At 39.6% G+C, this 24,637-nt stretch overlaps 1 protein-coding gene across 13 annotated transcripts in view; it reads left to right on the top strand.

The window, feature by feature from the left end:
• The window catches only part of shi (dynamin-1 shibire), a 411,365-nt gene that overhangs the window by 87,794 nt on the left and 298,934 nt on the right, over window positions 1-24,637 (top strand). For all 13 annotated transcript variants that reach the window (XM_053784874.2, XM_053784869.2, XM_053784870.2 and 10 more), the window contains exons 4-7: window positions 1,374-1,577; window positions 12,228-12,358; window positions 18,226-18,497; window positions 24,431-24,637. The exon at window positions 24,431-24,637 is cut by the window's right edge and continues 139 nt beyond it. In XM_053784874.2, coding sequence (XP_053640849.1) covers window positions 1,374-1,577; window positions 12,228-12,358; window positions 18,226-18,497; window positions 24,431-24,637 — 814 coding nt within the window. The remainder of the gene's footprint in view (window positions 1-1,373; window positions 1,578-12,227; window positions 12,359-18,225; window positions 18,498-24,430) is intronic.

A 24,637-nucleotide genomic window follows, 5' to 3' on the forward strand; every position in this document is an offset into this window, starting at 1 on the left:
CCTGCCTGTAGCACAGGTTGCAGACTTATTGGGCAAAGTTAATTTCATTACAACAGCAATATTGAAAATATAATTGTCTGTTATATTTAGAGTGAAAATACTCTCAGTGGCAGTGTATGATAGTGTTGCTCAGGTATACATACATTTGCTGGTCATAGGTCTTAACAGTAATTGACACCTTATTTAGCTACAACTCTCATGGAATTGTTCCATAAATATCCTTTAACCCTTTGACTGTTTCGGTCGTATATATACGTCTTACGAGCCACCGTGTTTGACATATATATACTCAAAAATTCTAGCGGCTTCAAATCAAGCAGGAGAAAGCTGGTAGGCCTACGTATGAGAAAATGGGTCTGTGTGGTCAGTGTGCACCATATAGAAAAATCCTGCAGCACGCAGTGCATAATGAGAAAAAAAAACTCCGACCGTGTTTTTGGATCAAAACGCCGACTTTGTGGTGTATTTTCGTATAGTATTTATGGTTGTATTCTCGTTTTTTTGGTGTCATTTGATAGAATGGAAAACATATTATAGAAATAGAGGTGATTTTGATTGGTTTTACTATGAAAAGAACCTTGAAATGGAGCTCAAAGTAGGGGAAATGTGTGATTTTTGCCGGTGTTCAAAAGTAAACAAATGTTATTGTCCAATAAATGTCCAACTAGCCATTCTAATATGCAGTCATGAATGGGTTGACAATATTTATACAATTATTACAGTATTGCAGTAGTCTGCATAACAGTAAATCTTCTATTTTTGTTTGAATAAAAATTCAAAACAGAAAGCAAGAGAAATATCAGAGGGGCCTGGAGATGTGACTGATGAACAAAGAAAATGTTGTTTTAGAGCCAGGAATGTCTGGATTGTTCATTCTGGACCCTATTTTGAAATTGTCATATTTTTTAATTTGCGTGAAATTGGACAAATTGCAAATTTCTGACCACGTTATTGGGTAGTTGAAATCAGTAAATGGACATTTTCTTGTACTCAATCGATAGAACAAATGGAGTTCTAAAGAAATGGCTATGAGTTTGGTTGACTGGAACAATGGAATTAGCCGAAAATAGGGCCCAAAGTAGGCAAAATTGCTGAGTCATAAATATCGCCAAGGTTGCTGACTTCACGAGAGCGTAATTCCGTAAGTTTTCCATCAAATTTCGTCCTTTTGGTGTCATTACCATCGGGAAAAGATTCTTTATCATTTCATAAGATTTTTTTTTTTACACCAGGAGACCCCTCAGAATTTGGGGTTGCGACAGTCAAACGGTTAAAAGTATTTTTTTTAGAAGGTTTTCTTTAATTATAATCAAAAGTATACCCCATCATTCTTTCAAATACATGTATAAATTTTTTTTCTTTTTTCTTTACAGTGCTGAACCTGACACTCATCGACTTACCTGGCTTAACAAAGGTACCCATTGGTGACCAGCCACCAGACATTGAGCAGCAGATTCGCAACATGATCATGACGTATATTACCAAAGACAGTTGTCTAATCTTAGCTGTGTCACCTGCTAATTCTGATTTAGCCAACAGTGATGCACTCAAGTTATCCAAAGATGCTGATCCTGATGGTAAGAATATTACTGTTCACAAACCAAATCACTTTTACCTGATAAATCACTGTTGACCTGACATGTCACTATGGACCTGTCGGTATGTTACTTGGGGTCCATGAGTGAGGTTCATCTGGCATTAATGCAGCATATCAAATTATTAAATTATTTCATTGTATATTAATCAGTAGAGAAAAAGTCATAAAACTAATAATTTCATTAAATATAAGTGCAATAATGATAAAATTTAATGTATTGATATGTCCATTGCTTTTGTTACAGTATATACACTGTTTGGTATACAGTACTTTAATAGTTCTCCAAATAAAGGGGAATAGTGGTGTAGCAGTTTCAATTAAAGAATTTCCTGTCAGCAGCACTTAAATTTTTTTGTGCATGTGTGTGTGCACGTGTGTATGCCCACACGAAAGGCCCCTTGGTGCTAGTGATCACATGGTCCTGTTTGGAATACCTTGTGGCATTAATAGTAGAGAGTGAAGCAGCACAGGGAGGTGGGGAGAAGCCAAACTTCTAAACAGGGGACTACACAGGCATTAAGTGCAGTGGGAAAGTGAGCTAGAAGGAAAGACAGTGAATAAGATGATGGAACATGTGGCTAGAAAGTGTAGGGAGGCAGAGAAGTTTGTACCCAGGGGTAGTAGAAACAATGGGAAGACCAGAGTGAACCCCTGATTCACCCAGAGGTGTTGAGTTCAAAGCCAGTTGCGTTAGAGCATGGAGAAAGTGTAGTGGACAAAGAACTCAGGAAAAGTTGAGTCAAAGAACCAGAAATAAACAAGCATGCATGGGTAAGGAGGGGGGCTAAACGGCAGTTTGAGAATGACATAGCATCAAAAGCCAAATCTGACCCAGAGTTATTTTTATTATTTATTATCACACTGGCCGATTCCCACCAAGGCAGGGTGGCCCGAAAAAGAAAAACTTTCACCATCATTCACTCCATCACTGTCTTGCCAGAAGGGTGCTTTACACTACAGTTTTTAAACTGCAACATTAACACCCCTCCTTCAGAGTGCAGGCACTGTACGTACTTCCCATCTCCAGGACTCAAGTCCGGCCTGCCGGTTTCCCTGAACCCCTTCATAAATGTTACTTTGCTCACACTCCACCAGCACGTCAAGTATTAAAAACCATTTGTCTCCATTCACTCCTACCAAACACGCTCACGCATGCCTGCTGGAAGTCCAAGCCCCTCGCACACAAAACCTCCTTTACCCCCTCCCTCCAACCTTTCCTAGGCCGACCCCTACCCCGCCTTCCTTCCACTACAGACTGATACACTCTTGAAGTTATTCTGTTTCGCTCCATTCTCTCCACATGTCCGAACCACCTCAACAACCCTTCCTCAGCCCTCTGGACAACAGTTTTGGTAATCCCGCACCTCCTCCTAACTTCCAAACTACGAATTCTCTGCATTATATTCACACCACACATTGCTCTCAGACATGACATCTCCACTGCCTCCAGCCTTCTCCTCGCTGCAACATTCATCACCCATGCTTCACACCCATATAAGAGCGTTGGTAAAACTATACTCTCATACATTCCCCTCTTTGCCTCCAAGGACAAAGTTCTTTGTCTCCACAGACTCCTAAGTGCACCACTCACCCTTTTCCCCTCATCAATTCTATGATTCACCTCATCTTTCATAGACCCATGTGAATACATTCACCTCCTCCATACTCTCTCCCTCCAATCTGATATCCAATCTTTCATCACCTAATCTTTTTGTTATCCTCATAACCTTACTCTTTCCTGTATTCACTTTCAATTTTCTTCTTTTGCACACCCTACCAAATTCATCCACCAATCTCTGCAACTTCTCTTCAGAATCTCCCAAGAGCACAGTGTCATCAGCAAAGAGCAACTGTGACAACTCCCACTTTGTGTGATTCTTTATCTTTTAACTCCACGCCTCTTGCCAAGACCCTCGCATTTACTTCTCTTACAACCCCATCTATAAATATTAAACAACCACGATGACATCACGCATCCTTGTCTAAGGCCTACTTTTACTGGGAAATAATTTCCCTCTTTCCTACATACTCTAACTTGAGCCTCACTATCCTCGTAAAAACTCTTCACTGCTTTCAGTAACCTACAGTCAAGGACCAGGTAATTAGGCTAGAGAAGGTAGGTGGGGAGTTCTCAAATGACCAGGAAGTCTGTGAAGAATTCACAAGATTTAGGAAGGTATTCTCAGAGGGGACAGAGAAGCTCCCAGCAACCCAAGGCAGGAGAGTGCACCAGTAAGTGTTGGATACAATTCACAAAACCAGGAAGGAGGTGAAGATACTGCCTCATGAGTTAGATACCTCGATGGCAGTGGGACCAGATAGTATCTCTGTGGGTGCTGAGAGAGGGAGCAGAGGCACTGTGTGCCGTTAACAATTTTTAATAAGCCCATCGAAATAGGGCAACTACCAGAGGTGTGGAAGCCAGTAAATGTAGTCCCAATTTTTAAGAAAGGAGACACAGGTAGCATTAACTACAAACCAGTGTCACTGATATACAGTTGAACCTCATTTTTTGGCCGTAATCTGTTCCAGAAGGTCGGCCTAATTTTGAAATGGTCTAAATTCGAAGCAATATTTCCTATAATAATTAATGTAAATACAATTAATCAGGGAAACCGGTTATTTTCATATAGTCGGACTTGAGTCCTGGAAATGGGAAGTACAATGCCTGCACTTTAAAGGAGGGGTTTGGGATATTGGCAGTTTGGAGGGATATGTTGTGTATCTTTATACGTATATACTTCTAAGCTGTTGTATTCTGAGCACTTCTGCAAAAGCAGTGATAATGTGTGAGTGTGGTGAAAGTGTTGAATGATGATGAAAGTATTTTCTTTTTGGGGATTTTCTTTCTTTTTTGGGTCACCCTGCCTTGGTGGGAGACGGCCGACTTGTTGAGAGAGAGAAAAAAAAAAGTTAATCCGTTCCAGACACCCAAAAATATTCACAAAAAATACATTTTTTAAAGATTAATTATAGTTTTACATACACAAAACAATGAGAACTAAATAAAATAAATACACAAACAATTAAATCACTATTACATATACCTTTATTGAAGACTCTTGTTGGCTTATGGAAGACAGGGAGGAGGAGAGTTTGGAGATAGGATGCTAATATCAATTCTATGCTTATTTATCTATCACTGTTGATCTAATACGACATAATAAAGAATATATAAAGAATACATGTCATTATGTATATGAAGAAACAAACCATACCACAGGTGGGGTTTGAACCCGTGGTCAGAGAGTCTCAAAACTCCAGACCGTTGCGTTAGCCACTGGGCTAGCTAGCTGGCCCAATGTCTAATGCGGCGGTCTGGAATATTGAGACACTCTGACCGTGGGTTCAAACCCCACCCATGGTATGATTTGTTTGCAATTGTGCCATTACGATTTCGTGAGTCTTGTATATGAGGAGTAAGTGGTGGTGATGATATTGGGTTTTTAAGGGAAGCCGTACATATTAGTGATAATGGAGGCAGCAGCAGACGCCAGCAACACTATTCACACAAACAGTGTGCATAATTTATAAATAAGAAATGCTGGCATTGGAGATGGAGATGCTGGCATTGGTTTAGGGTGGTGGAAGATAGGCAAGGCAGCATATGTTTGTAGTGGCCCTATATACCTCCAACAACATTGGAGGAGTCAGTTTCGTGTCGTCCATTTTCTATCGCTCAATCGCTTAACTTACTTGTTACACTGTTAATGCTACACTTTGTCACTGGCTACACATATCGTTGAATCACTGAATCACATCAGCTTACTTGATTTGTTCTTTCTTTGCCAGGATAGAAGTGAGTGTCGATTTGTTTTTGCCATAATTCCTGGCAAGTTCCAGCACCCGTACACCATTCATATTTTTCTGTTATACTTCCTTCTTAAATTCCATCGTGTTTCTCACTTTCTTTACCAAAGGAACTTTACTAGGAACTTTCTTAGGGCCCATGGTGACTTATTTCACAGTTGCACTTAATAAAAAAAACATGAAAAACAGTGGATTTTAAGGAAATGTTTGGATTAATGTGCAGAGTATGTGCTCGCTCGCCGACAGACAAAGGGGAGACTGAGTCACCAAAGCACAACATCCTTGTGGGAGAGGCAAATGAGTCTAATTCAGCAGATATACGAGGCAACGGCTGAAATACAGAGCAAAATTTCCTCCAAAAAATCTGCCTAAATACGAATCGGCTGATAAAGTGGCCGAGAAACGAGGTTCCACTGTATATAGTATGTAAAGTTATGGAGAAGAGTGGTGGAGCACCTAGAAAGGAGTGGGTTTGTACATGACAACCAGCATGGCTTCAGGGATGAAACATCCTGAGTCACAAACCTACTGGAGTTCTGTGACAAGGTAACAGAGGTAAGACAGGAGAGAGAGGGAGAAGGAGGGAGAGATGTATGGATGGATGGAGGGATGTATGTGCGGATTGCATTTCCTTGGAGTTAGAGCAGCTCAAGTGTCTGACTTAAGAACAGCAGCCTAGTCTCCCCCCCCTCCCCCTCCCTCCCCCCCTAAATATGGTGAGATTTTTTTCCCCTTCAAAATTTGGTGTGGCTTACAGCCTATGATTTGGAATGAATATGGATCAGTTTAGACTGCAAGTATTGACCTTTTATTGTTTGGATTACATTGAGAATATATTAATAGTAAAACAGCACATTAATCTCTACAACAGAAAATTGATACTGATAGTAGCACATTAACCCCTTGACTGTCGCAAACCCCAATCCTGAAGTGTCTCCTGGTGTCGCAAAATTTAAAAAAAAAAAAATGCTTTTTCTTATGAAATGATAGAGAATCTTTTCCCGATTGTAATGACACCAAAAACACGAAATTTGATGGAAAACTGACGGAATTGCGCTCTTGCGAAGTTAGCGACCTCAGCGATATTTAGAAATCGGCGATTTTTCCCACTTTGAGCCCTATTTTCGGCTAGTTCCATTGTTCCAGTCCACCAAACTCATAGCTATTTCTTTAGAACTCCATTTTTTCTATCGACTGAGTGCAAGAAACTGCCCATTTACCGATTTCAACTACCCAATAACGTGGTCAGAAATTTGCAATTTGGCCAATTTCATGAAAAGTAAAAAATATGACAATTTCAAAATAAGGTCCAGAATGAACAATGCAGACATTCCTGGCTCTAAAATAACATTTTCTTTGCTCATCAGTCATGTCTCCAGGCCCCTCTGATATTACTCTTGCTTTCTATTTTGAATTTTTATTCAAACAAAAAATAGAAGATTTACTGTTATGCAGACTACTACAATACTGTAATAATTGTATAAATAACCTGAACCCATTCATGACTGCATATTAGAATGGCTAGTTGGACATTTATTGGACAATGACAGCATTTGTTTACTTTTGAACATCGGCAAAAATCAAACATTTTCCCTACTTCGAGCTCCATTTCTAGGTTCTTTTTATAGTAAAATCAATCAAAATCACCTCTATTTCTATAATATGTTTTCCATTCTATCAAACGAGACCAAGAAAACAAGAATACAACCATAAATACTATATGAAAATAGACCACAAAGTCGGCATTTTAATTATAAAAAACGGTCGGAGTTTTTTTTTTTCCATTATGCACTGCATGCTCCAGGATTTTTTTAATATGGTGCACACTGACGACACAGACCCATTCTCTCACATGTTGGCCTACCAGCTTTCTCCTGCTTGATTTGAAGCAGCTAGAATTTGAGTATATATACGTCAAACACGGCACCTCGTAAGACGTATATATACGACCTCTACAGTCAAAGGGTTAAGGAAGCTAAAAGTGAAAAATTATGGTGGTGAATTAATGATAATCTTGACAACTTATGTTAAAAACACTGAATACCAAATTATTTCTGGTGCAATATAAATCATAAAATCATGTTCGTTCGGCATATGGTATTAGACATTGTACTTGTTAGAATGTCATCTTCTTATGCCTGTTTTGTCACTCCCCTTTGCTTAACCCTTTGACTGTTTCAGGCCCCTTTCTGAAACTGTCATTCTATGTCGCTCAATTTTTGAAAAAAAAAAAAAAAAATTCTTATGAAATGATAGAGAATCTTTTCCCGATGGTAATGACACCAAAAGTTCGAAATTTGGTCGAAAACTCATGGAATTATGCTCCCGCGAAGTTAGCGGTATCGGCTACATATGAGTATCGGCGATTTCGCCGACTTCGAGCCCTATTTTCAGCCAATTCCATTGTTTCAGTTGACCAAACTCATAGCTATTTCTTTAGAACTCCATTTTATCTATCAGCTGAGTACAAGAAACCTCCCATTTACTAATTTGGACTACCCAATATGGTGGTAGGTAAGTTTGGGGTGCCAGGTGTAAATGATAATGGGAGCTCTTTGATTGAACTTTGTATAGAAAGGGGTTTAGTTATAGGTAATACATATTTTAAGAAAAAGAGGATAAATAAGTATACAAGATATGATGTAGGGCGAAATGACAGTAGTTTGTTGGATTATGTATTGGTAGATAAAAGACTGTTGAGTAGACTTCAGGATGTACATGTTTATAGAGGGGCCACAGATATATCAGATCACTTTCTAGTTGTAGCTACACTGAGAATAAAAGGTAGATGGGATACAAGGAGAATAGAAGCATCAGGGAAGAGAGAGGTGAAGGTTTATAAACTAAAAGAGGAGGCAGTTAGGGTAAGATATAAACAGCTATTGGAGGATAGATGGGCTAATGAGAGCATAGGCAATGGGGTCGAAGAGGTATGGGGTAGGTTTAAAAATGTAGTGTTAGAGTGTTCAGCAGAAGTTTGTGGTTACAGGAAAGTGGGTGCGGGAGGGAAGAGGAGCGATTGGTGGAATGATGATATAAAGAGAGTAGTAAGGGAGAAAAAGTTAGCATATGAGAAGTTTTTACAAAGTAGAAGTGATGCAAGGAGGGAAGAGTATATGGAGAAAAAGAGAGAGGTTAAGAGAGTGGTGAAGCAATGTAAAAAGAGAGCAAATGAGAGAGTGGGTGAGATGTTATCAACAAATTTTGTTGAAAATAAGAAAAAGTTTTGGAGTGAGATTAACAAGTTAAGAAAGCCTAGAGAACAAATGGATTTGCCAGTTAAAAATAGGAGAGGAGAGTTATTAAATGGAGAGTTAGAGGTATTGGGAAGATGGAGGGAATATTTTGAGGAATTGTTAAATGTTGATGAAGATAGGGATGCTGTGATTTTGTGTATAGGACAAGGAGGAATAACATCTTGTAGGAGTGAGGAAGAGCCAGTTGTGAGTGTGGGGGAAGTTCGTGAGGCAGTAGGTAAAATGAAAGGGGGTAAGGCAGCCGGGATTGATGGGATAAAGATAGAAATGTTAAAAGCAGGTGGGGATATAGTTTTGGAGTGGTTGATGCAATTATTTAATAAATGTATGGAAGAGGGTAAGGTACCTAGGGATTGGCAGAGAGCATGCATAGTTCCTTTGTATAAAGGCAAAGGGGACAAAAGAGAGTGCAAAAATTATAGGGGGATAAGTCTGCTGAGTATACCTGGTAAAGTGTATGGTAGTTATTATTGAAAGAATTAAGAGTAAGACGGAGAATAGGATAGCAGATGAACAAGGAGGCTTTAGGAAAGGTAGGGGGTGTGTGGACCAGGTGTTTACAGTGAAACATATAAGTGAACAGTATTTAGATAAGGCTAAAGAGGTCTTTGTGGCATTTATGGATTTGGAAAAGGCGTATGACAGGGTGGATAGGGGGGCAATGTGGCAGATGTTGCAAGTGTATGGTGTAGGAGGTAGGTTACTGAAAGCAGTGAAGAGTTTTTACGAGGATAGTGAGGCTCAAGTTAGAGTATGTAGGAAAGAGGGAAATTTTTTCCCAGTAAAAGTAGGCCTTAGACAAGGATGTGTGATGTCACCGTGGTTGTTTAATATATTTATGGATGGGGTTGTAAGAGAAGTAAATGCGAGGGTCTTGGCAAGAGGTGTGGAGTTAAAAGATAAAGAATCACACAAAGTGGGAGTTGTCACAGTTGCTCTTTGCTGATGACACTGTGCTCTTGGGAGATTCTGAAGAGAAGTTGCAGAGATTGGTGGATGAATTTGGTAGGGTGTGCAAAAGAAGAAAATTGAAGGTGAATACAGGAAAGAGTAAGGTTATGAGGATAACAAAAAGATTAGGTGATGAAAGATTGAATATCAGATTGGAGGGAGAGAGTATGGAGGAGGTAAATGTATTCAGATATTTGGGAGTGGACGTGTCAGCGGATGGGTCTATGAAAGATGAGGTGAATCATAGAATTGATGAGGGGAAAAGAGTGAGTGGTGCACTTAGGAGTCTGTGGAGACAAAGAACTTTGTCATTGGAGGCAAAGAGGGGAATGTATGAGAGTATAGTTTTACCAATGCTCTTATATGAGTGTGAAGCATGTGTGATGAATGTTGCAGCGAGGAGAAGGCTGGAGGCAGTGGAGATGTCATGTCTGAGGGCAATGTGTGGTGTGAATATAATGCAGAGAATTCGTAGTTTGGAAGTTAGGAGGAGGTGCGGGATTACCAAAACTGTTGTCCAGAGGGCTGAGGAAGGGTTGTTGAGGTGGTTCGGACATGTAGAGAGAATGGAGTGAAACAGAATGACTTCAAGAGTGTATCAGTCTGTAGTGGAAGGAAGGCAGGGTAGGGGTTGGCCTAGGAAAGGTTGGAGGGAGGGGGTAAAGGAGGTTTTGTGTGCGAGGGGCTTGGACTTCCAGCAGGCATGCGTGAGCGTGTTTGATAGGAGTGAATGGAGACAAATGGTTTTTAATACTTGACGTGCTGTTGGAGTGTGAGCAAAGTAACATTTATGAAGGGGTTCAGGGAAACCGGCAGGCCGGACTTGAGTCCTGGAGATGGGAAGTACAGTTCCTGCACTCTGAAGGAGGGGTGTTAATGTTGCAGTTTAAAAACTGTAGTGTAAAGCACCCTTCTGGCAAGACAGTGATGGAGTGAATGATGGTGAAAGTTTTTCTTTTTTGGGCCACCCTGCCTTGGTGGGAATCGGCCAGTGTGATAATAAATAAAAAAAATATGGTGGTCAGAAATTTGCAATTAGGCCAATTTCACGCAAACTAAAAAAGATGCCAATTTCAAAATAGGGTTCAGAATAAACAAGGTAGACATTCGTGGCACTAAAATAACATATGCTCTGTTCATTAGTCACATCTCTAGGCCCCTCTTATATTATTATTGCTTTCTATTTTGATTTTTTATTCATACAAAAAAATACAAAATTTACTGTTATACAGACTACTGCATTATTGTAAAAATGGTATAAATAATATCAGTGCACTAGTGAAAGAATATTAGACTCCCCAGTTGACGTGTATTGGACGTGTGGTGTGATTTATTTACTCCTGAACATTGGTAAAAATCGAAAATTTCCGCTACTTTGAGCTCAGTTTCAAGGTCATTTTCAACGTCAAAGTAATGAAAATCATCTCTATTTCTGTAATATGATTTCCATTTTATCACCTAAGACCATGAAAACGCGAATACAACGATAAATACTATACAAAAATACACCTCAAAGTCGGAGTTTTATTCCAAAAAAAATCAGTTTTTTTTTTCTCATTACGCAATGTGTGCTGCAGGATTTTTTTTATGTGGTGCACACTGACCACACAGACCCATTCTCTCACATGTGGGCCTACCAGCTTTCTCCCGCTTGATTTGAAACCGCTAGTATTATTGAGTATATATACGTCAGAAACATTGGCTCGTAAGACGTATTTATACGTCGAAAACAGTCAAAGGGTTAATTGTTTATCAAACATACTTGTCAGATGTCAAAATAATATTCCTCTTCTCAACATGATACTTCCCGACTTTTTTTTCTAGCAGCCTGAGAAATAAAATATACAAAAGAAATATTTTCCATAATTCTTTGACTAAGATTGATCTTGCTAAAGCTAAACACCTGAGGCGAGGGTGTACACAAAGGCCACAGTATCATGAGGTGTATTTCATTTTTTCTCTCTCCAAAGTATACTGTAGCTGTACTTTGAAGGATAGGTGGGAATGCTGCTTTTTGAGGGAGCATTTGTATCTTTGTCCATGTATTTTTGGAAAGACTGCTAAGGAGTAAGAAATGGTGAAAGCATTTTCCTTCTTTAGGTTACACTGTCTTGTTGGGAAATTTCAATGTTACAAAATATTAATGAAACTTTTGTCTTACACAATGCTTCAGTTGTGTCCAACTTATTAAATGGTAGAGAAGCATATAATTTTTCAAAGGCTAACTTTAAATTGATTGGAATTAAGACTGAAGGGCTTTGGTTCTAAATTGATATACAGTATGCAAATTATTCCACAAGTTTCTAGTTTGCTATACTATGTCTTATAAATGATGACGAAATAAGTGTGGGCAAATGATTCTGATTTTGATTTATTTGTTTACAATTTGTATTTACTAAACATGCATGCTGGGCTGTAAGACTAATGCTCATTTTCTTCTGCTTAAACATGATACATTTTGTATTATTCATTTGAATCTTTGCAAATAATGTACACTTCAAATGTGATATTTGAATACCTGCCACTTCCAATATTTCTGAAAGTACTTCATTAGGCATTAGCTAAAGATGTTTTTTATGAGTATCAGTGGTTTAATTATTGCTTTTATATAGGTATTCGAACTATTGGGGTTATTACAAAGCTTGACTTAATGGACGATGGAACAGATGCTCGGGAGGTTTTAGAAAACAAACTGCTACCCCTGCGGAGAGGCTACGTGGGAGTTGTCAACAGATCTCAGAAGGTGAGACTTAATGGTAATAGTATATATATAGCATTAATAATGTTTATGAAGTGTATAGAGTATATAGGTGGTTGATGTTTTGGGGAACAATGTATGAGTTAGTCATGTGGGGTAAAAGTTTTGTGTAAAACTGAACAAAAATTTTACTCTGTGAAATTTTCTGAGGCTTGTTGGTATGCTGTTTGTAAATAGAAAAATAAAAAAAGAAATTTACCATCCATTTGGGGGGAAAAAAAAGGGGGGGGATGGTCTGGAGTTTTGAGACACTCTGATCGTGGGTTGTATCCCCATGATAGTGGGGATAGAACCCACGATACAGTTAAAGATAAAAGATAGATTTTATTTCTTTGCAGAGGTTACAATGTGTAATTACAATTTTGATTTGTTAAGTACAAAGAAATCTACTATCGTGCCGGGGGCATTTCGGGCAGACTAATCCCAGTACTTAAAAACTACTTAAGGCTAGACAAGATGAGATTGGTTATCTTTTTAATTAAGCTTTATTTTATCTTTACCACTGTGAGGTAGTCAGAGATGGAGGTTTATAAGAATAATAATCTTGAAGTTGCACATAACAAATACACTGTAACAATATTACAAATAATGATTTCAACAGTGCTATTTTATGGATTAGCAGATGTTTTAATAGACTAGAGGTCATATAATATTTGGGAGAGTTGCTTCAAACTGATTAAAAGTTGTTTTGGTTAGTATTGAGAGACGAGATGATTTTTAAGCATAGCCCTAAATTTGTATGCAGTCAGGGGATCTTTTACCAGTTCAGGTAGTGAATTCCAGATCTTTGGACTCTTTGTGCATTGCATTTTTGCATAGTGTGAGGCTGACACGAGAGATATCGAAGAGTGCTTTGTGCCTTGTATTGTGACTTTGCGTTCTGTTGTAGCTGTCAGAGAAAAAACGTTTAAGTGGAGGGTTCATATTGGAGTTTAATGTTCTCTATATATAATAGGCACAATAATATGAGTGCATGTCTTGTATATTTAGTAGGTTCAAGCTTTTGAAAAGTGGTGGGGTGTTCTGTCTGGCACAGGAGTTGGTGATCATCCACACAACAACTTTTTGTTGGGTTATTAAAGGTTTAAAGTGGTTGGCCGTGGTCGATCCTCAGGCACAAATACCGTACATGAGGTAGGGATATATTAGAGAGTGGTATAGGATAAGGAGTGTTTGGGGTACATAGTACCATATCTTGGAAAGGATGCCTACTGATTTAGAGATTTTCTTGGATATATGCTGGATTTTTTTTTTTTTATTATCACACTGGCCGATTCCCACCAAGGCAGGGTGGCCCGAAAAAGAAAAACTTTCACCATCATTCACTCCATCACTGTCTTGCCAGAAGGGTGCTTTACACTACAGTTTTTAAACTGCAACATTAACACCCCTCCTTCAGAGTGCAGGCACTGTACGTACTTCCCATCTCCAGGACTCAAGTCTGGCCTGCCGGTTTCCCTGAATCCCTTCATAAATGTTACCCTGCTCACACTCCAACAGCACATCAAGTATTAAAAACCATTTGTCTCCATTCACTCCTATCAAACACGCTCACGCATGCCTGCTGGAAGTCCAAGCCCCTCGCACACAAAACCTCCTTTACCCCCTCCCTCCAACCTTTCCTAGGCCGACCCCTACCCCGCTTTCCTTCCACTACAGACTGATACACTCTTGAAGTTATTCTGTTTCGCTCCATTCTCTCTACATGTCCGAACCACCTCAACAACCCTTCCTCAGCCCTCTGGACGACAGTTTTGGTAATCCCGCACCTCCTCCTAACTTCCAAACTACGAATTCTCTGCATTATATTCACACCACACATTGCTCTCAGACATGACATCTCCACTGCCTCCAGCCTTCTCCTCGCTGCAACATTCATCACCCATGCTTCACACCCATATAAGAGCATTGGTAAAACTATACTCTCATACATTCCCCTCTTTGCCTCCAAGGACAAAGTTCTTTGTCTCCACAGACTCCTAAGTGCACCACTCACCCTTTTCCCCTCATCAATTCTATGATTCACCTCATCTTTCATAGACCCATCCGCTGACACGTCCACTCCCAAATATCTGAATACATTCACCTCCTCCATACTCTCTCCCTCCAATCTGATATCCAATCTTTCATCACCTAATCTTTTTGTTATCCTCATAACCTTACTCTTTCCTGTATTCACTTTCAATTTTCTTCTTTTGCACACCCTACCAAATTCATCCACCAATCTCTGCAACTTCTCTTCAGAATCTCCCAAGAGCACAGTGTCATCAGCAAAGAGCAACTGTGACAACTCCCACTTTATGTGTGATTCTTTATCTTTTAACTCCACGCCTCTTGCCAAGACCCTCGCATTTACTTCTCTTACAACCCCATCTATAAATATATTAAACAACCACGGTGACATCACACATCCTTGTCTAAGGCCTACTTTTACTGGGAAATAATTTCCCTCTTTCCTACATACTCTAACTTGAGCCTCACTATCCTCGTAAAAACTCTTCACTGCTTTCAGTAACCTACCTCCTACACCATACACCTGCAACATCTGCCACATTGCCCCCCTATCCACCCTGTCATACGCCTTTTCCAAATCCATAAATGCCACAAAGACCACTTTAGCCTTATCTAAATACTGTTCACTTATATGTTTCACTGTAAACACCTGGTCCACACACCCCCTACCTTTCCTAAAGCCTCCTTGTTCATCTGCTATCCTATTCTCCGTCTTACTCTTAATTCTTTCAATAATAACTCTACCATACACTTTGCCAGGTATACTCAACAGACTTATCCCCCTATAATTTTTGCACTCTCTTTTATCCCCTTTGCCATTATACAAAGGAACTATGCATGCTCTCTGCCAATCCCTAGGTACCTTACCCTCTTCCATTTTTTTTTTTTTTCAACAAGTCGGTCGTCTCCCACCGAGGCAGGGTGACCCAAAAAAGAAAGAAAATCCCCAAAAAGAAAATACTTTCATCATCATTCAACACTTTCACCACACTCACACATTATCACTGCTTTTGCAGAGGTGCTCAGAATACAACAGTTTAGAAGCATATACGTATAAAGATTCACAACATATCCCTCCAAACTGCCAATATCCCAAACCCCTCCTTTAAAATGCAGGCATTGTACTTCCCATTTCCAGGACTCAAGTCCGACTATATGAAAATACATTTATTAAATAATTGCTCCAACCACTCCAAAACTATATCCCCACCTGCTTTTAACATTTCTATCTTTATCCCATCAATCCCGGCTGCCTTACCCCCACACTCACAACTGGCTCTTCCTCACTCCTACAAGATGTTGGATGTGGGAATGAAATTTAAGATCACAGTCAAGGTGAAGACCTAGAAATTTACCCTCAGTGTGTCTTTTAATGGGAGAACCATTTATCGATATGCTAAGTTGGGTATTTAAGGCTGTTTCCAAACAGCATAAGTAGGTTTGGTCTATATTGAGAGTGAGTTTGTTGGTCGTCATCCAAGTAGATATTTTTTGCGGCTCGTTGTTTACGGTGTCTCTAAGTATAGCCGGGTTTGAGTAGAAGACATAAGTAGTGTCATCTGTGAATAGAACTGGTTTAAGGAAGTGAGATGAATTGGGGAGATCATTGATGTAAATGAGAAAGAGGAGTGGGCCAAGGACACTGCCCTGGGGTACTCCAACAGCTACAGGCTGGGTAGTGGAGTTAACTTCATTTGTGTATACATACTGTTGTCTATTGCTAAGATAAGATTGTAGGTAATCGAAGGAATGTCCTCTGATGCCGTAATGGTCTAGCTTTAGGTGCAGGAGATTGTGGTCCACTGTATCAAATGCTTTCCATAGGTCTATGAAGAGCCCCAGTAGATATTAATTTTTATCGAGGGCTGTGTATAGTAGTTCAGGCATTTGTAAAATAGCATCATTCGTACTTTTTTTTTGGTCTAAACCCAAACTGGCAGGGGCTAAGTATGTCATTGGATATAAGGTAGGAGTTAAGTTATTTGTGTATTTTTTTTAGAAGATTTTAGAAAGTAAGGGCAAGTTTGATATAGGTTTATAGTTGTTCAGATCAGTTGGATCACCTCCTTTGAGGATCAAGGTAACCCTTGCTGTCTTTGGGATGGATGAGAAGGTTTCTCTGCATAATTTTCTTGCATAATTTTCTTGATTGCAACAAAATTATACTATAGTGCAATAATTAAGATTGTATTTTTCAACTGCATCACTTTCCTCTGAAATAAAACCCTGCCCCATGCAGTGCATGGTGGGAAAAACAAAACTGACTCTGCATATGGTTTAACATAGCAGTTTTGCAGTGTTTTCTGGACGGGTTTTTATAGTTTTATTGGCTGTTTCTTGGTATCATTTGATAGAATGGAAGACATATTACTGAAATAGATAATTTTAATTGGTTTCAGGACTGGAAGTATGTTTAAAATTGAGCTGAAACTAGTGGAAATATTTGATTTTTTGCTGATATTCCAGTTTGCTCTATGAGTTTTTGATAGGTCTGATTAAATTAGTGATTTATTGTAAACCATGAACAATCTTTCCTAGTTATATATTATTATCTGATAAATAGAGTAAATCTTCTATTTTTGTGTGAACAGGAATTCAAAATGGAAAGCAAGTGTAATTTAGGAGAGGCTGGGGGATGTGACTAATTAACAGGGGAAACATTTTAGTTCCAGGAATGTCTACATTATTTATTATACTCTATTTTTAGATTGGTATTTTCTTAATTTTGTGTGAAATTGGCCAGATTATGAAATTCTGATCACTTTATAGTTGAATGGGCAGTTTCTTGTGCTCAGTTGATAGAATGGTAGGCATACTAGTGAAATATGGGTGCGAAGCATGGGTGGTGAATGTTGCAACAAAGAGAAGGCTAGAGGCAGTGGAGATGTCGTGTCTGAGGGCAATGTGTGATGTGAGAATAATTCAGAGAAATCGTAGTTTCAAAATTAGGAGGAGGTGCGGGATTACCAAAACTATTATCCAGAGGGCTGAGGAGGGGTTGTTGAGGTGGTTTGAACATGTAGAGAGGGTGGAACAAAATAGAATGACTTCGAGAGTGTATAAATCTGTAAGTGGAGGGAAGACGGGGTAGAGGTCAGCTAAGGATATGTTCGAGGGAGGGGGTAAAGGAGGTTTTTGTGTGTGAGGGGCTTGGACTTCCAGCAAGCATGTGTGTGTGTGTTAGATAGGAGCGAATGGAGACAAATAGTTTTTAGGACTTAACGTGCTGTTGGAGTGTGAGCAGGGTAATATTTATGAAGGGATTCGTGGAAACCGACTGGCCGGACTTGAATCCTGAAGATGGGAAGTACAGTGCCTGCACTCTGAAGGAGGGGTGCTAATGTTGCAGTTTTATAACTGTAGTGTAAGTGTGCCTCTGGCAAGACAGTGATGGAGTGAATAATGGTGAAAGTTTTTCTTTTTCAGGCAACCTTACCTTGGTGGGAAATAGCTGATGTGTTAATAAAAATATAACTGGTGAAATAGCTAAGAATTTGGTGCCAACATAATTCCATAAGTTTTCCATCAAATTTTGTACTTTTGTGTCATTACCTTCAGATTTTTTTTTTTTTGGGGGGGGGGGGCTTTTTGAGCATTTAAAAGTAAAGGCGTGTTTCATTCCAGGGGTCTGGACAATGAAAGGGTTAAGTTTAGACTTGAGATTGCATGACAAAAAAAAAAAGTACTTATTAAATGTTTTAATTAAACTATTTAAACATAAAAAAATTTCTGTGCATATTGACCCATATAGGTTTAATGTGTTTTTATGAATAGTGAATGTTTAATGTAAAAAATTTTTGTCATTATTTGTAATGGTCATTGAAATCTTTAATTTGTAGGACATTGAGGGGCGGAAGGACATAAAAGCTGCAATGGCAGCTGAAAGAAAATTTTTCCTGGGTCATCCAGCATACCGTCACGTTGCTGACCGCATGGGTACTCCTTACCTACAACGTGTTCTCAATCAGCAGCTCACAAACCACATCAGAGAAACCTTGCCAAGCCTTCGTGACAAACTGCAAAAGCAGCTATTAACTATGGAAAAAGAGGTTGATCAGTACAAACATTTTCGTCCTGATGATCCATCCATCAAAACTAAAGCCATGTTGCAGTAAGTTTTTGTATTAATATTTTATTTTATAGCTTATTTTTAATGGTGGAGAGCACTGCAAAGAATTTGGAGTTTAAAAATTTAGAGACTGTCGAGTTATGAAAGGTATTACTTGGAGCGCAGAGGAGTTGTTCAGATGGTCTTGGTAATTAGAGCAGCAAAATAAGATGAGCGAGAGGGCAGATAAATCAGTAGTGGAAGAGATAGGGGTCATTCATGGAAGGAGGGGTTTGTGTACATGTTTTTTGCTTGTGTTCACTATTTTTTTTGTATGAGTGTTTTTGTATACTTGCCAATATGTACTAGTTGTAAGGGTGGGGTCGCATCTTAGCTCCCTTTTCCCTTTTTTGTGTTTGTGTGTATTTGTCTAATTTGTGGTTGCAGAGGTCGAGTCAGCTCCTGGCCCCGCCTCTTTGTTGGTTGCTACTAGGTATGTGTGTGTGCATGCGTGCGTGCATGCATGCATGTATGTGTACACACCTGCATGTGGTTGCAGAGGTTGTGTGTGTTTTTGTGTTTGTGAGATTGGGACGAGTGGACAAGCGAGTTTTAAAAATTTGACATGCTTTTGAGTATGTAAGCCATGGCTCCGTGCCTTCCTTTACGGATGACACCTGAATTGCCATGACAGTGTCCTCCATCGAAGACACCATGAGACTCCAAGCGGACATAAACCAAATCTTCAAATGGGCCACTCAGAACAATATGAAGTTCAATGAAGACATTTCAACTACACGGGTATGGAAAACTTGAGGAAATTAAAACTGTATCAGGGTACACAATAAATTCTAACCATCCAGTAGTGAAAAAGTAATGTGAAGGACCTGGGAGTGATAATATCAGAGGATCTCACCTTCAAAGACCACAACAGTGTATCCACCACATCAGCTAGGAAAATAATAGGATGGATAATGAGAACCTTCAAAGCTAGGGACGCCAAACCCACGATGATTCTCTTCAAATCACTTGTTCTCTCTAAGCTGGAATACTGCTGTACACTAACTGCCCCCTGCAAGGCAGGCACATGTAAGTACGATAAGGCACCTAAATTACTGGGAACGGTTGAAGTTCCTTGATTTATATTCTCTGGAATGCAGGTAAGAGAGATAAGATACCTTATTTCTTTGTGAAGGTTACAATGTGTAATTACAATTTTGATTTGCTAAGTACAAAGATAGCCACTATCATGCCGAGGCGTGATAGTGGGGATTAGTACCAAACTTGCACACAATCATGCCGAGGCGTGATAGTGGGGATCAGTACCAAACTTGCACACAAAAGTCACTCCCCACGAAAGCAAAAGACTCGGCAGAAGATGCAACATTCCCCCAATGAAAAGCAGGGGCGCCATGAGCACACTGAGAGACAACACTATAAGTGTCAGGGGTCCAAGATTGTTCAACTGCCCCCCCTTCCAGCACACAGGGGGGATTGCCAATAGACCCCTGGCTATTGGCACCTTAAATCAGTACCTGACCAGCTGGGCTGTGGTTTGTACGTTAATTTGCGTGCAGCCAGCAGTAACAGCCTGGTTGATCAGGCCCTGATCCACCACGAGGCCTGGTCTCAGACCGATCCCGCAGGGGCATTGACCCCTGAAAAACACTCCAGGTGTACTTCAGGAATGCATATGGTAGTGCTTATGCAGGGATTCAGGGAAACTAGTTAGCCAGACATATCCTCAAGGTAGGAAGTACAGTGCCTGCACTCAGAGATTGCAGTTCAGAGGGTCATTTGAATTGTAATGGCTGTGCAATTCCAGCAAGATAACTATTGAATGAATGATGGTGAATATTTGAATACAGTGAACCCCCGCCATTCGGCGGCTGCGACTTTCGGCAACTTTTTTCTCCAAAATATAGCCTTGCAGTTCGTGATTCGACAACTGTCCAGTATGTGTCTGGCATCAGCGCACACACAAAGCCAGTCTCCCGCACGATTCACACTTAGTGTGCCATTGTTTACCAGCGAGTGACAATTGCCCCACGGGCTCATATGATACATTTCCTAATAATCTATTGTTTTTTGTGCTTGCAACTGCTTAAAAAGTCACCATGGGCCCGAAGAAAGCTAGTGCCAGCTCTTTGGTAAAGAAAGTGAGGAACACGATCGAATTCAAGAAAGAAATCATTGAAAAATATGAGAGTTGTATGTTACAGAGCTTGCCAGGATGTATGGCAAACCCCATTCAACCATCACTTTGATTGTGGCGAAGGGAAAGGAAATAGTGTGCTGTTGTTGCAAAAGGGGTAGATATCCTGACAAAAAAAGAGATCACAAACCCTCGAAGAAGTGGAGAGGTTATTGTTGATGTGGATTACCCAAAAACAGTTAGCAGGAGATAGTATTATGCATTTGATAATATGTGAAAAGGCACGGCAGTTGCATGACAACCTCGTAAAGAAAATGCCTGCAATGAGTGGTGGTGATTGTGATTTTAAGGCCAGCAAAGGTTGGTTTGAGAGATTTAAGAAGTGTAGTGGCATACACAGTGTGGTAAGGCATGGTGAGGCTGTCAGTTTAGAGTTAAGGGTGGCTGAGAAGTTTGTGCAGGAATTTAAGGGGTACGTAGACACTGAAAAATTCAAACCCCAGCAAGTGTGCAGTTGTGACGAAACAGGCCTGTTTTGGAAGAAAATGCCAAAGAGGACCTACATTATGCAGGAGGAAACGGCACACCCAGGACACAAGCCTATGAAAGACAGGCTAACTCTCATGTTTTGTAGTAATACTAGTGGGGATTGCAAAGTGAAGCCTTCACTGGTCTATCACTCTGAAAATCCCAGTGTGTTAAAGAAAAACAGTGTTGCCAAGAGTAAATTGTGTGATGTGGAAGGCTTAACAGTAAGGCATGGGTCACAAGGAAAATTTTCCTTGATTGGTTTAATGAAGTGTTTGGCCCCAGTGTGGAGAAATATCTCCTGGAAAATAAATTGTAACTCGAGTGCCTCCTGGTAATGGACAGTGCTCCTGCTCATCCTCCAGACTTGGAAGAGCAAATGGTGGAGGAGTTTCGTTTTATCACAGTGAAGTTCTTGCCTCCCTAATACAACTCTTCTCCTCCAGCCCATGGATCAGCAGGTTATTTAAAACTTCAAAAAACTGTACACCAAAGCAGTGTTTCAAAAGTGCTTTGAAGTGACCTCAGACACTGAATTGACCCTAAAAGATTTCTGGAAAGATCATTTCAATATCCTCAATTGCATGAACCTTATAGGTAAGGCTTGGGAGGGAGTGACTTGCAGGACTTTGAACTCTGCTTGGAGAAAATTGTGGCCGAAATGTGTACAAGAGAGGGACTTTGAAAGGTTTGGGGCTGACCCTGAGAAGCCTATGCCAGTTGTGGAAAGTATTGTCACGGGAAGTCCATGGGGTTGAATGTGAATTTGGACGATGTGGAAGAGTTGGTGGCGGATCATGATGAAGAGCTAACCACTACAGAGCTGCAAGACCTTCATCTGCAACAGCAACAGACCAGAGTTCAAAAAATTGCTTCAGAGGAGGAGGAAGAGAGATGGAGGAAAGTTCCTTCTTCAAAGATTAAGGACATTTGTGTAAAGTGGACTGAAGTGCAAACATTTATGGATTAACTTCGACTGAAAAAGCTGTTGCAGGCCGTGTTGGCAACATTTACAATGACAGTGTTGTGCCCCACTTCAGATAAATTTTAAAGAAATGCCAGAAGCAGAGCTCTCTGGACAGATATTTTGTGTGACAGGGGTCCAGTGACTTGCAAGTTGTTCTCAATGGCATTAAAAAGCAAAGAAGGGAAGTAACCCCAGATAAGGACTTGGTACTTGAAGTCTTTATGGAAGGGGATTCCCCATCCAAACAGTAATGCACCTTCATCCTCTCCCCTCCAATCTTCCATTCACCCAGAAGTCTTCAGTAAAGGTAAGTGCAATGTTACACTTACCTTAAGTGTAATGTTACACTTACCTTATGCTTGATTTCTCATTGTTTTCTGTTTGTAAATCTTTATTTAATTTGAAAAAGATTTTTTTTTTTTTTTTTTTTTTTTTTTTTTTTTTTTGTTGGTGTCTGGAATGGATTAATTTTATTTCCATTACTTCTCATGGGGAAAATGGTTTCGCCATTCGAGAATTTCGTCCTTTGGCAGACTCTCTGGAACAGATTAATCACAAAACTCGTGGGTCCACTGTAGTTATTTTTTGGTTGTGGGGGGGAGGGGGTTTAACCTTGGTAGGATACTGATGTGATATATTCTTTATTTTCAACACACTGGCCATATCTCACCGAGGTGGGGTGGCCCAAAAAGAAAAACAGAAGTTTCTCTTTATAAATTTAGTAATTTATACGGGAGAAGGGGTTACTAGCCCCTTGCTCCCGGCATTTTAGTCGCCTCTTACAACACGCATAGCTTACAGATGAAGAATTCTGTTCCACTTCCCCTTGGAGATAAGAGGAAATAAACAAGAACAAGAACTAGAAAGAAAATAAAGAAAACCCAGAGGGCTGTGTATATATATGCTTGTAAATGTATGTGTAGTGTGACCTAAGTGTAAGTAGAAGTAGCAAGACATACCTGAAATCTTGCATGTTTATGAGACAGACAAAAGACACCAGCAATCCTACCATCATATAAAACAATTACAGGCTTTCATTTTACACTCACTTGGCAGGACGGTTGTACCTCCCTGGATGGTTGCTGTCTACCAACCTACTACCTAGGTGATGTGATATATATATTTAACCCTTTGAGGGTTTCGGCTGTACTAGTACAGCTTACGACCTAGGGTTTTTGATGTACTAGTACGCCTAAATTCTAGCGCCCTCAAATCTAGTGGGAGAAAGCTGGTAGGCATACATATGAAAGAATGGGCCTGTGGTCAGTGTGCGCAGTATAAAAAAAATCCTGCAGGCACACTGCATAATGAGAAAAAAAAAACTGACCTTGTTTTTGGAATAAAACAGTGAATTTGCACTGTATTTTCTTATGGTATTTATTGTTGTATTCTAGTTTTCTTGGTCTCATTTTATAGAATGGAAGACATATTACAGTAATTGAGATGATTTTGACTGGTTTTACAATGAAAAGTACCTTGAAATTGAGCTCAAAGAAGCAGAAATGTTCAATTTTTACCAAAGTTCAAAAGTAAACAAATCATGCCAAGTGTCCAATACACGTCAACTGGTGAGTCTAATATTCTTTCACAAGTGCGCTGATATTATTTATGCCATTTCTACACTAATGCAGTAGTCTGCATAACAGTAAATCTTCTATTTTTTGTAAGAAAAAAAATTGAAAGCGGAAAGCCAAAGAAATGTAAGAGGGGCCTGGGGATGTGACTAACGAACAGAGGACATGTTAATTTAGTGCCAGGAATGTCTTTCTTGTTTATTTTGGACCCTATTTGGAAATTGGGATCTTTTGAAATTTGTGTGAAATTGGCAAAATTGCTAAATTCTGACCACTTTATTGGATAGTTGAAATCAGTAAATGGGTGGTTTCTTGTTTTCATTCAATAGAGAAAATGGAGTTCTAAAGAATAGTTATGATTTTTGACGACTAGTACACTGGAATTGGCTGAAAATAGGGCTCAAAGTTGAGACCGCTAACTTTGCGAGAGCATAATTCCGTAAGTTTTCCATCAAATTTCATACTTTTGGTGTCGTTATGATTGGGAAAAGATTCTCTATCTTCTCCCAAGAAAGAGCAATTTTTTTTTTAAATTTGGCCGACCCTGAGAACAAGTCTCGGAGAGGGCCTGTTGACCCTCAAAGGGTTAAAAAAAACTTTTCCAGTTTGTATCAACATTTCAGACTTTTTTTTAATTATAGTTACCCTTCATGTATAAAGCATATTTCATACACTTCACTCAGATTGTAAATTTTTTTTATCCTGTAGTTGAATATAGTCAGAATGTTGTGAAACGTAAATTAATGTGAGTTCTTGTTGGTTTCACTTTCAGAATGATCCAGCAGTTGCAGAATGACTTTGAGCGAGCAATTGAGGGATCAGGGTCAGCCCTAATTAGCACCAATGAGCTTTCAGGAGGAGCCAAAATTAACCGTCTCTTCCATGAGCGTTTTCCTTATGAGATTGTTCGAATGGAATTTGATGAAAAAGAACTTCGTAGAGAAATAGCTTTTGCCATTAGAAATATCCATGGCATTCG

The sequence above is a fragment of the Cherax quadricarinatus genome, chromosome 51 (genome assembly GCF_038502225.1).
Source record: "Cherax quadricarinatus isolate ZL_2023a chromosome 51, ASM3850222v1, whole genome shotgun sequence".
NCBI lineage: Eukaryota > Metazoa > Arthropoda > Malacostraca > Decapoda > Parastacidae > Cherax > Cherax quadricarinatus.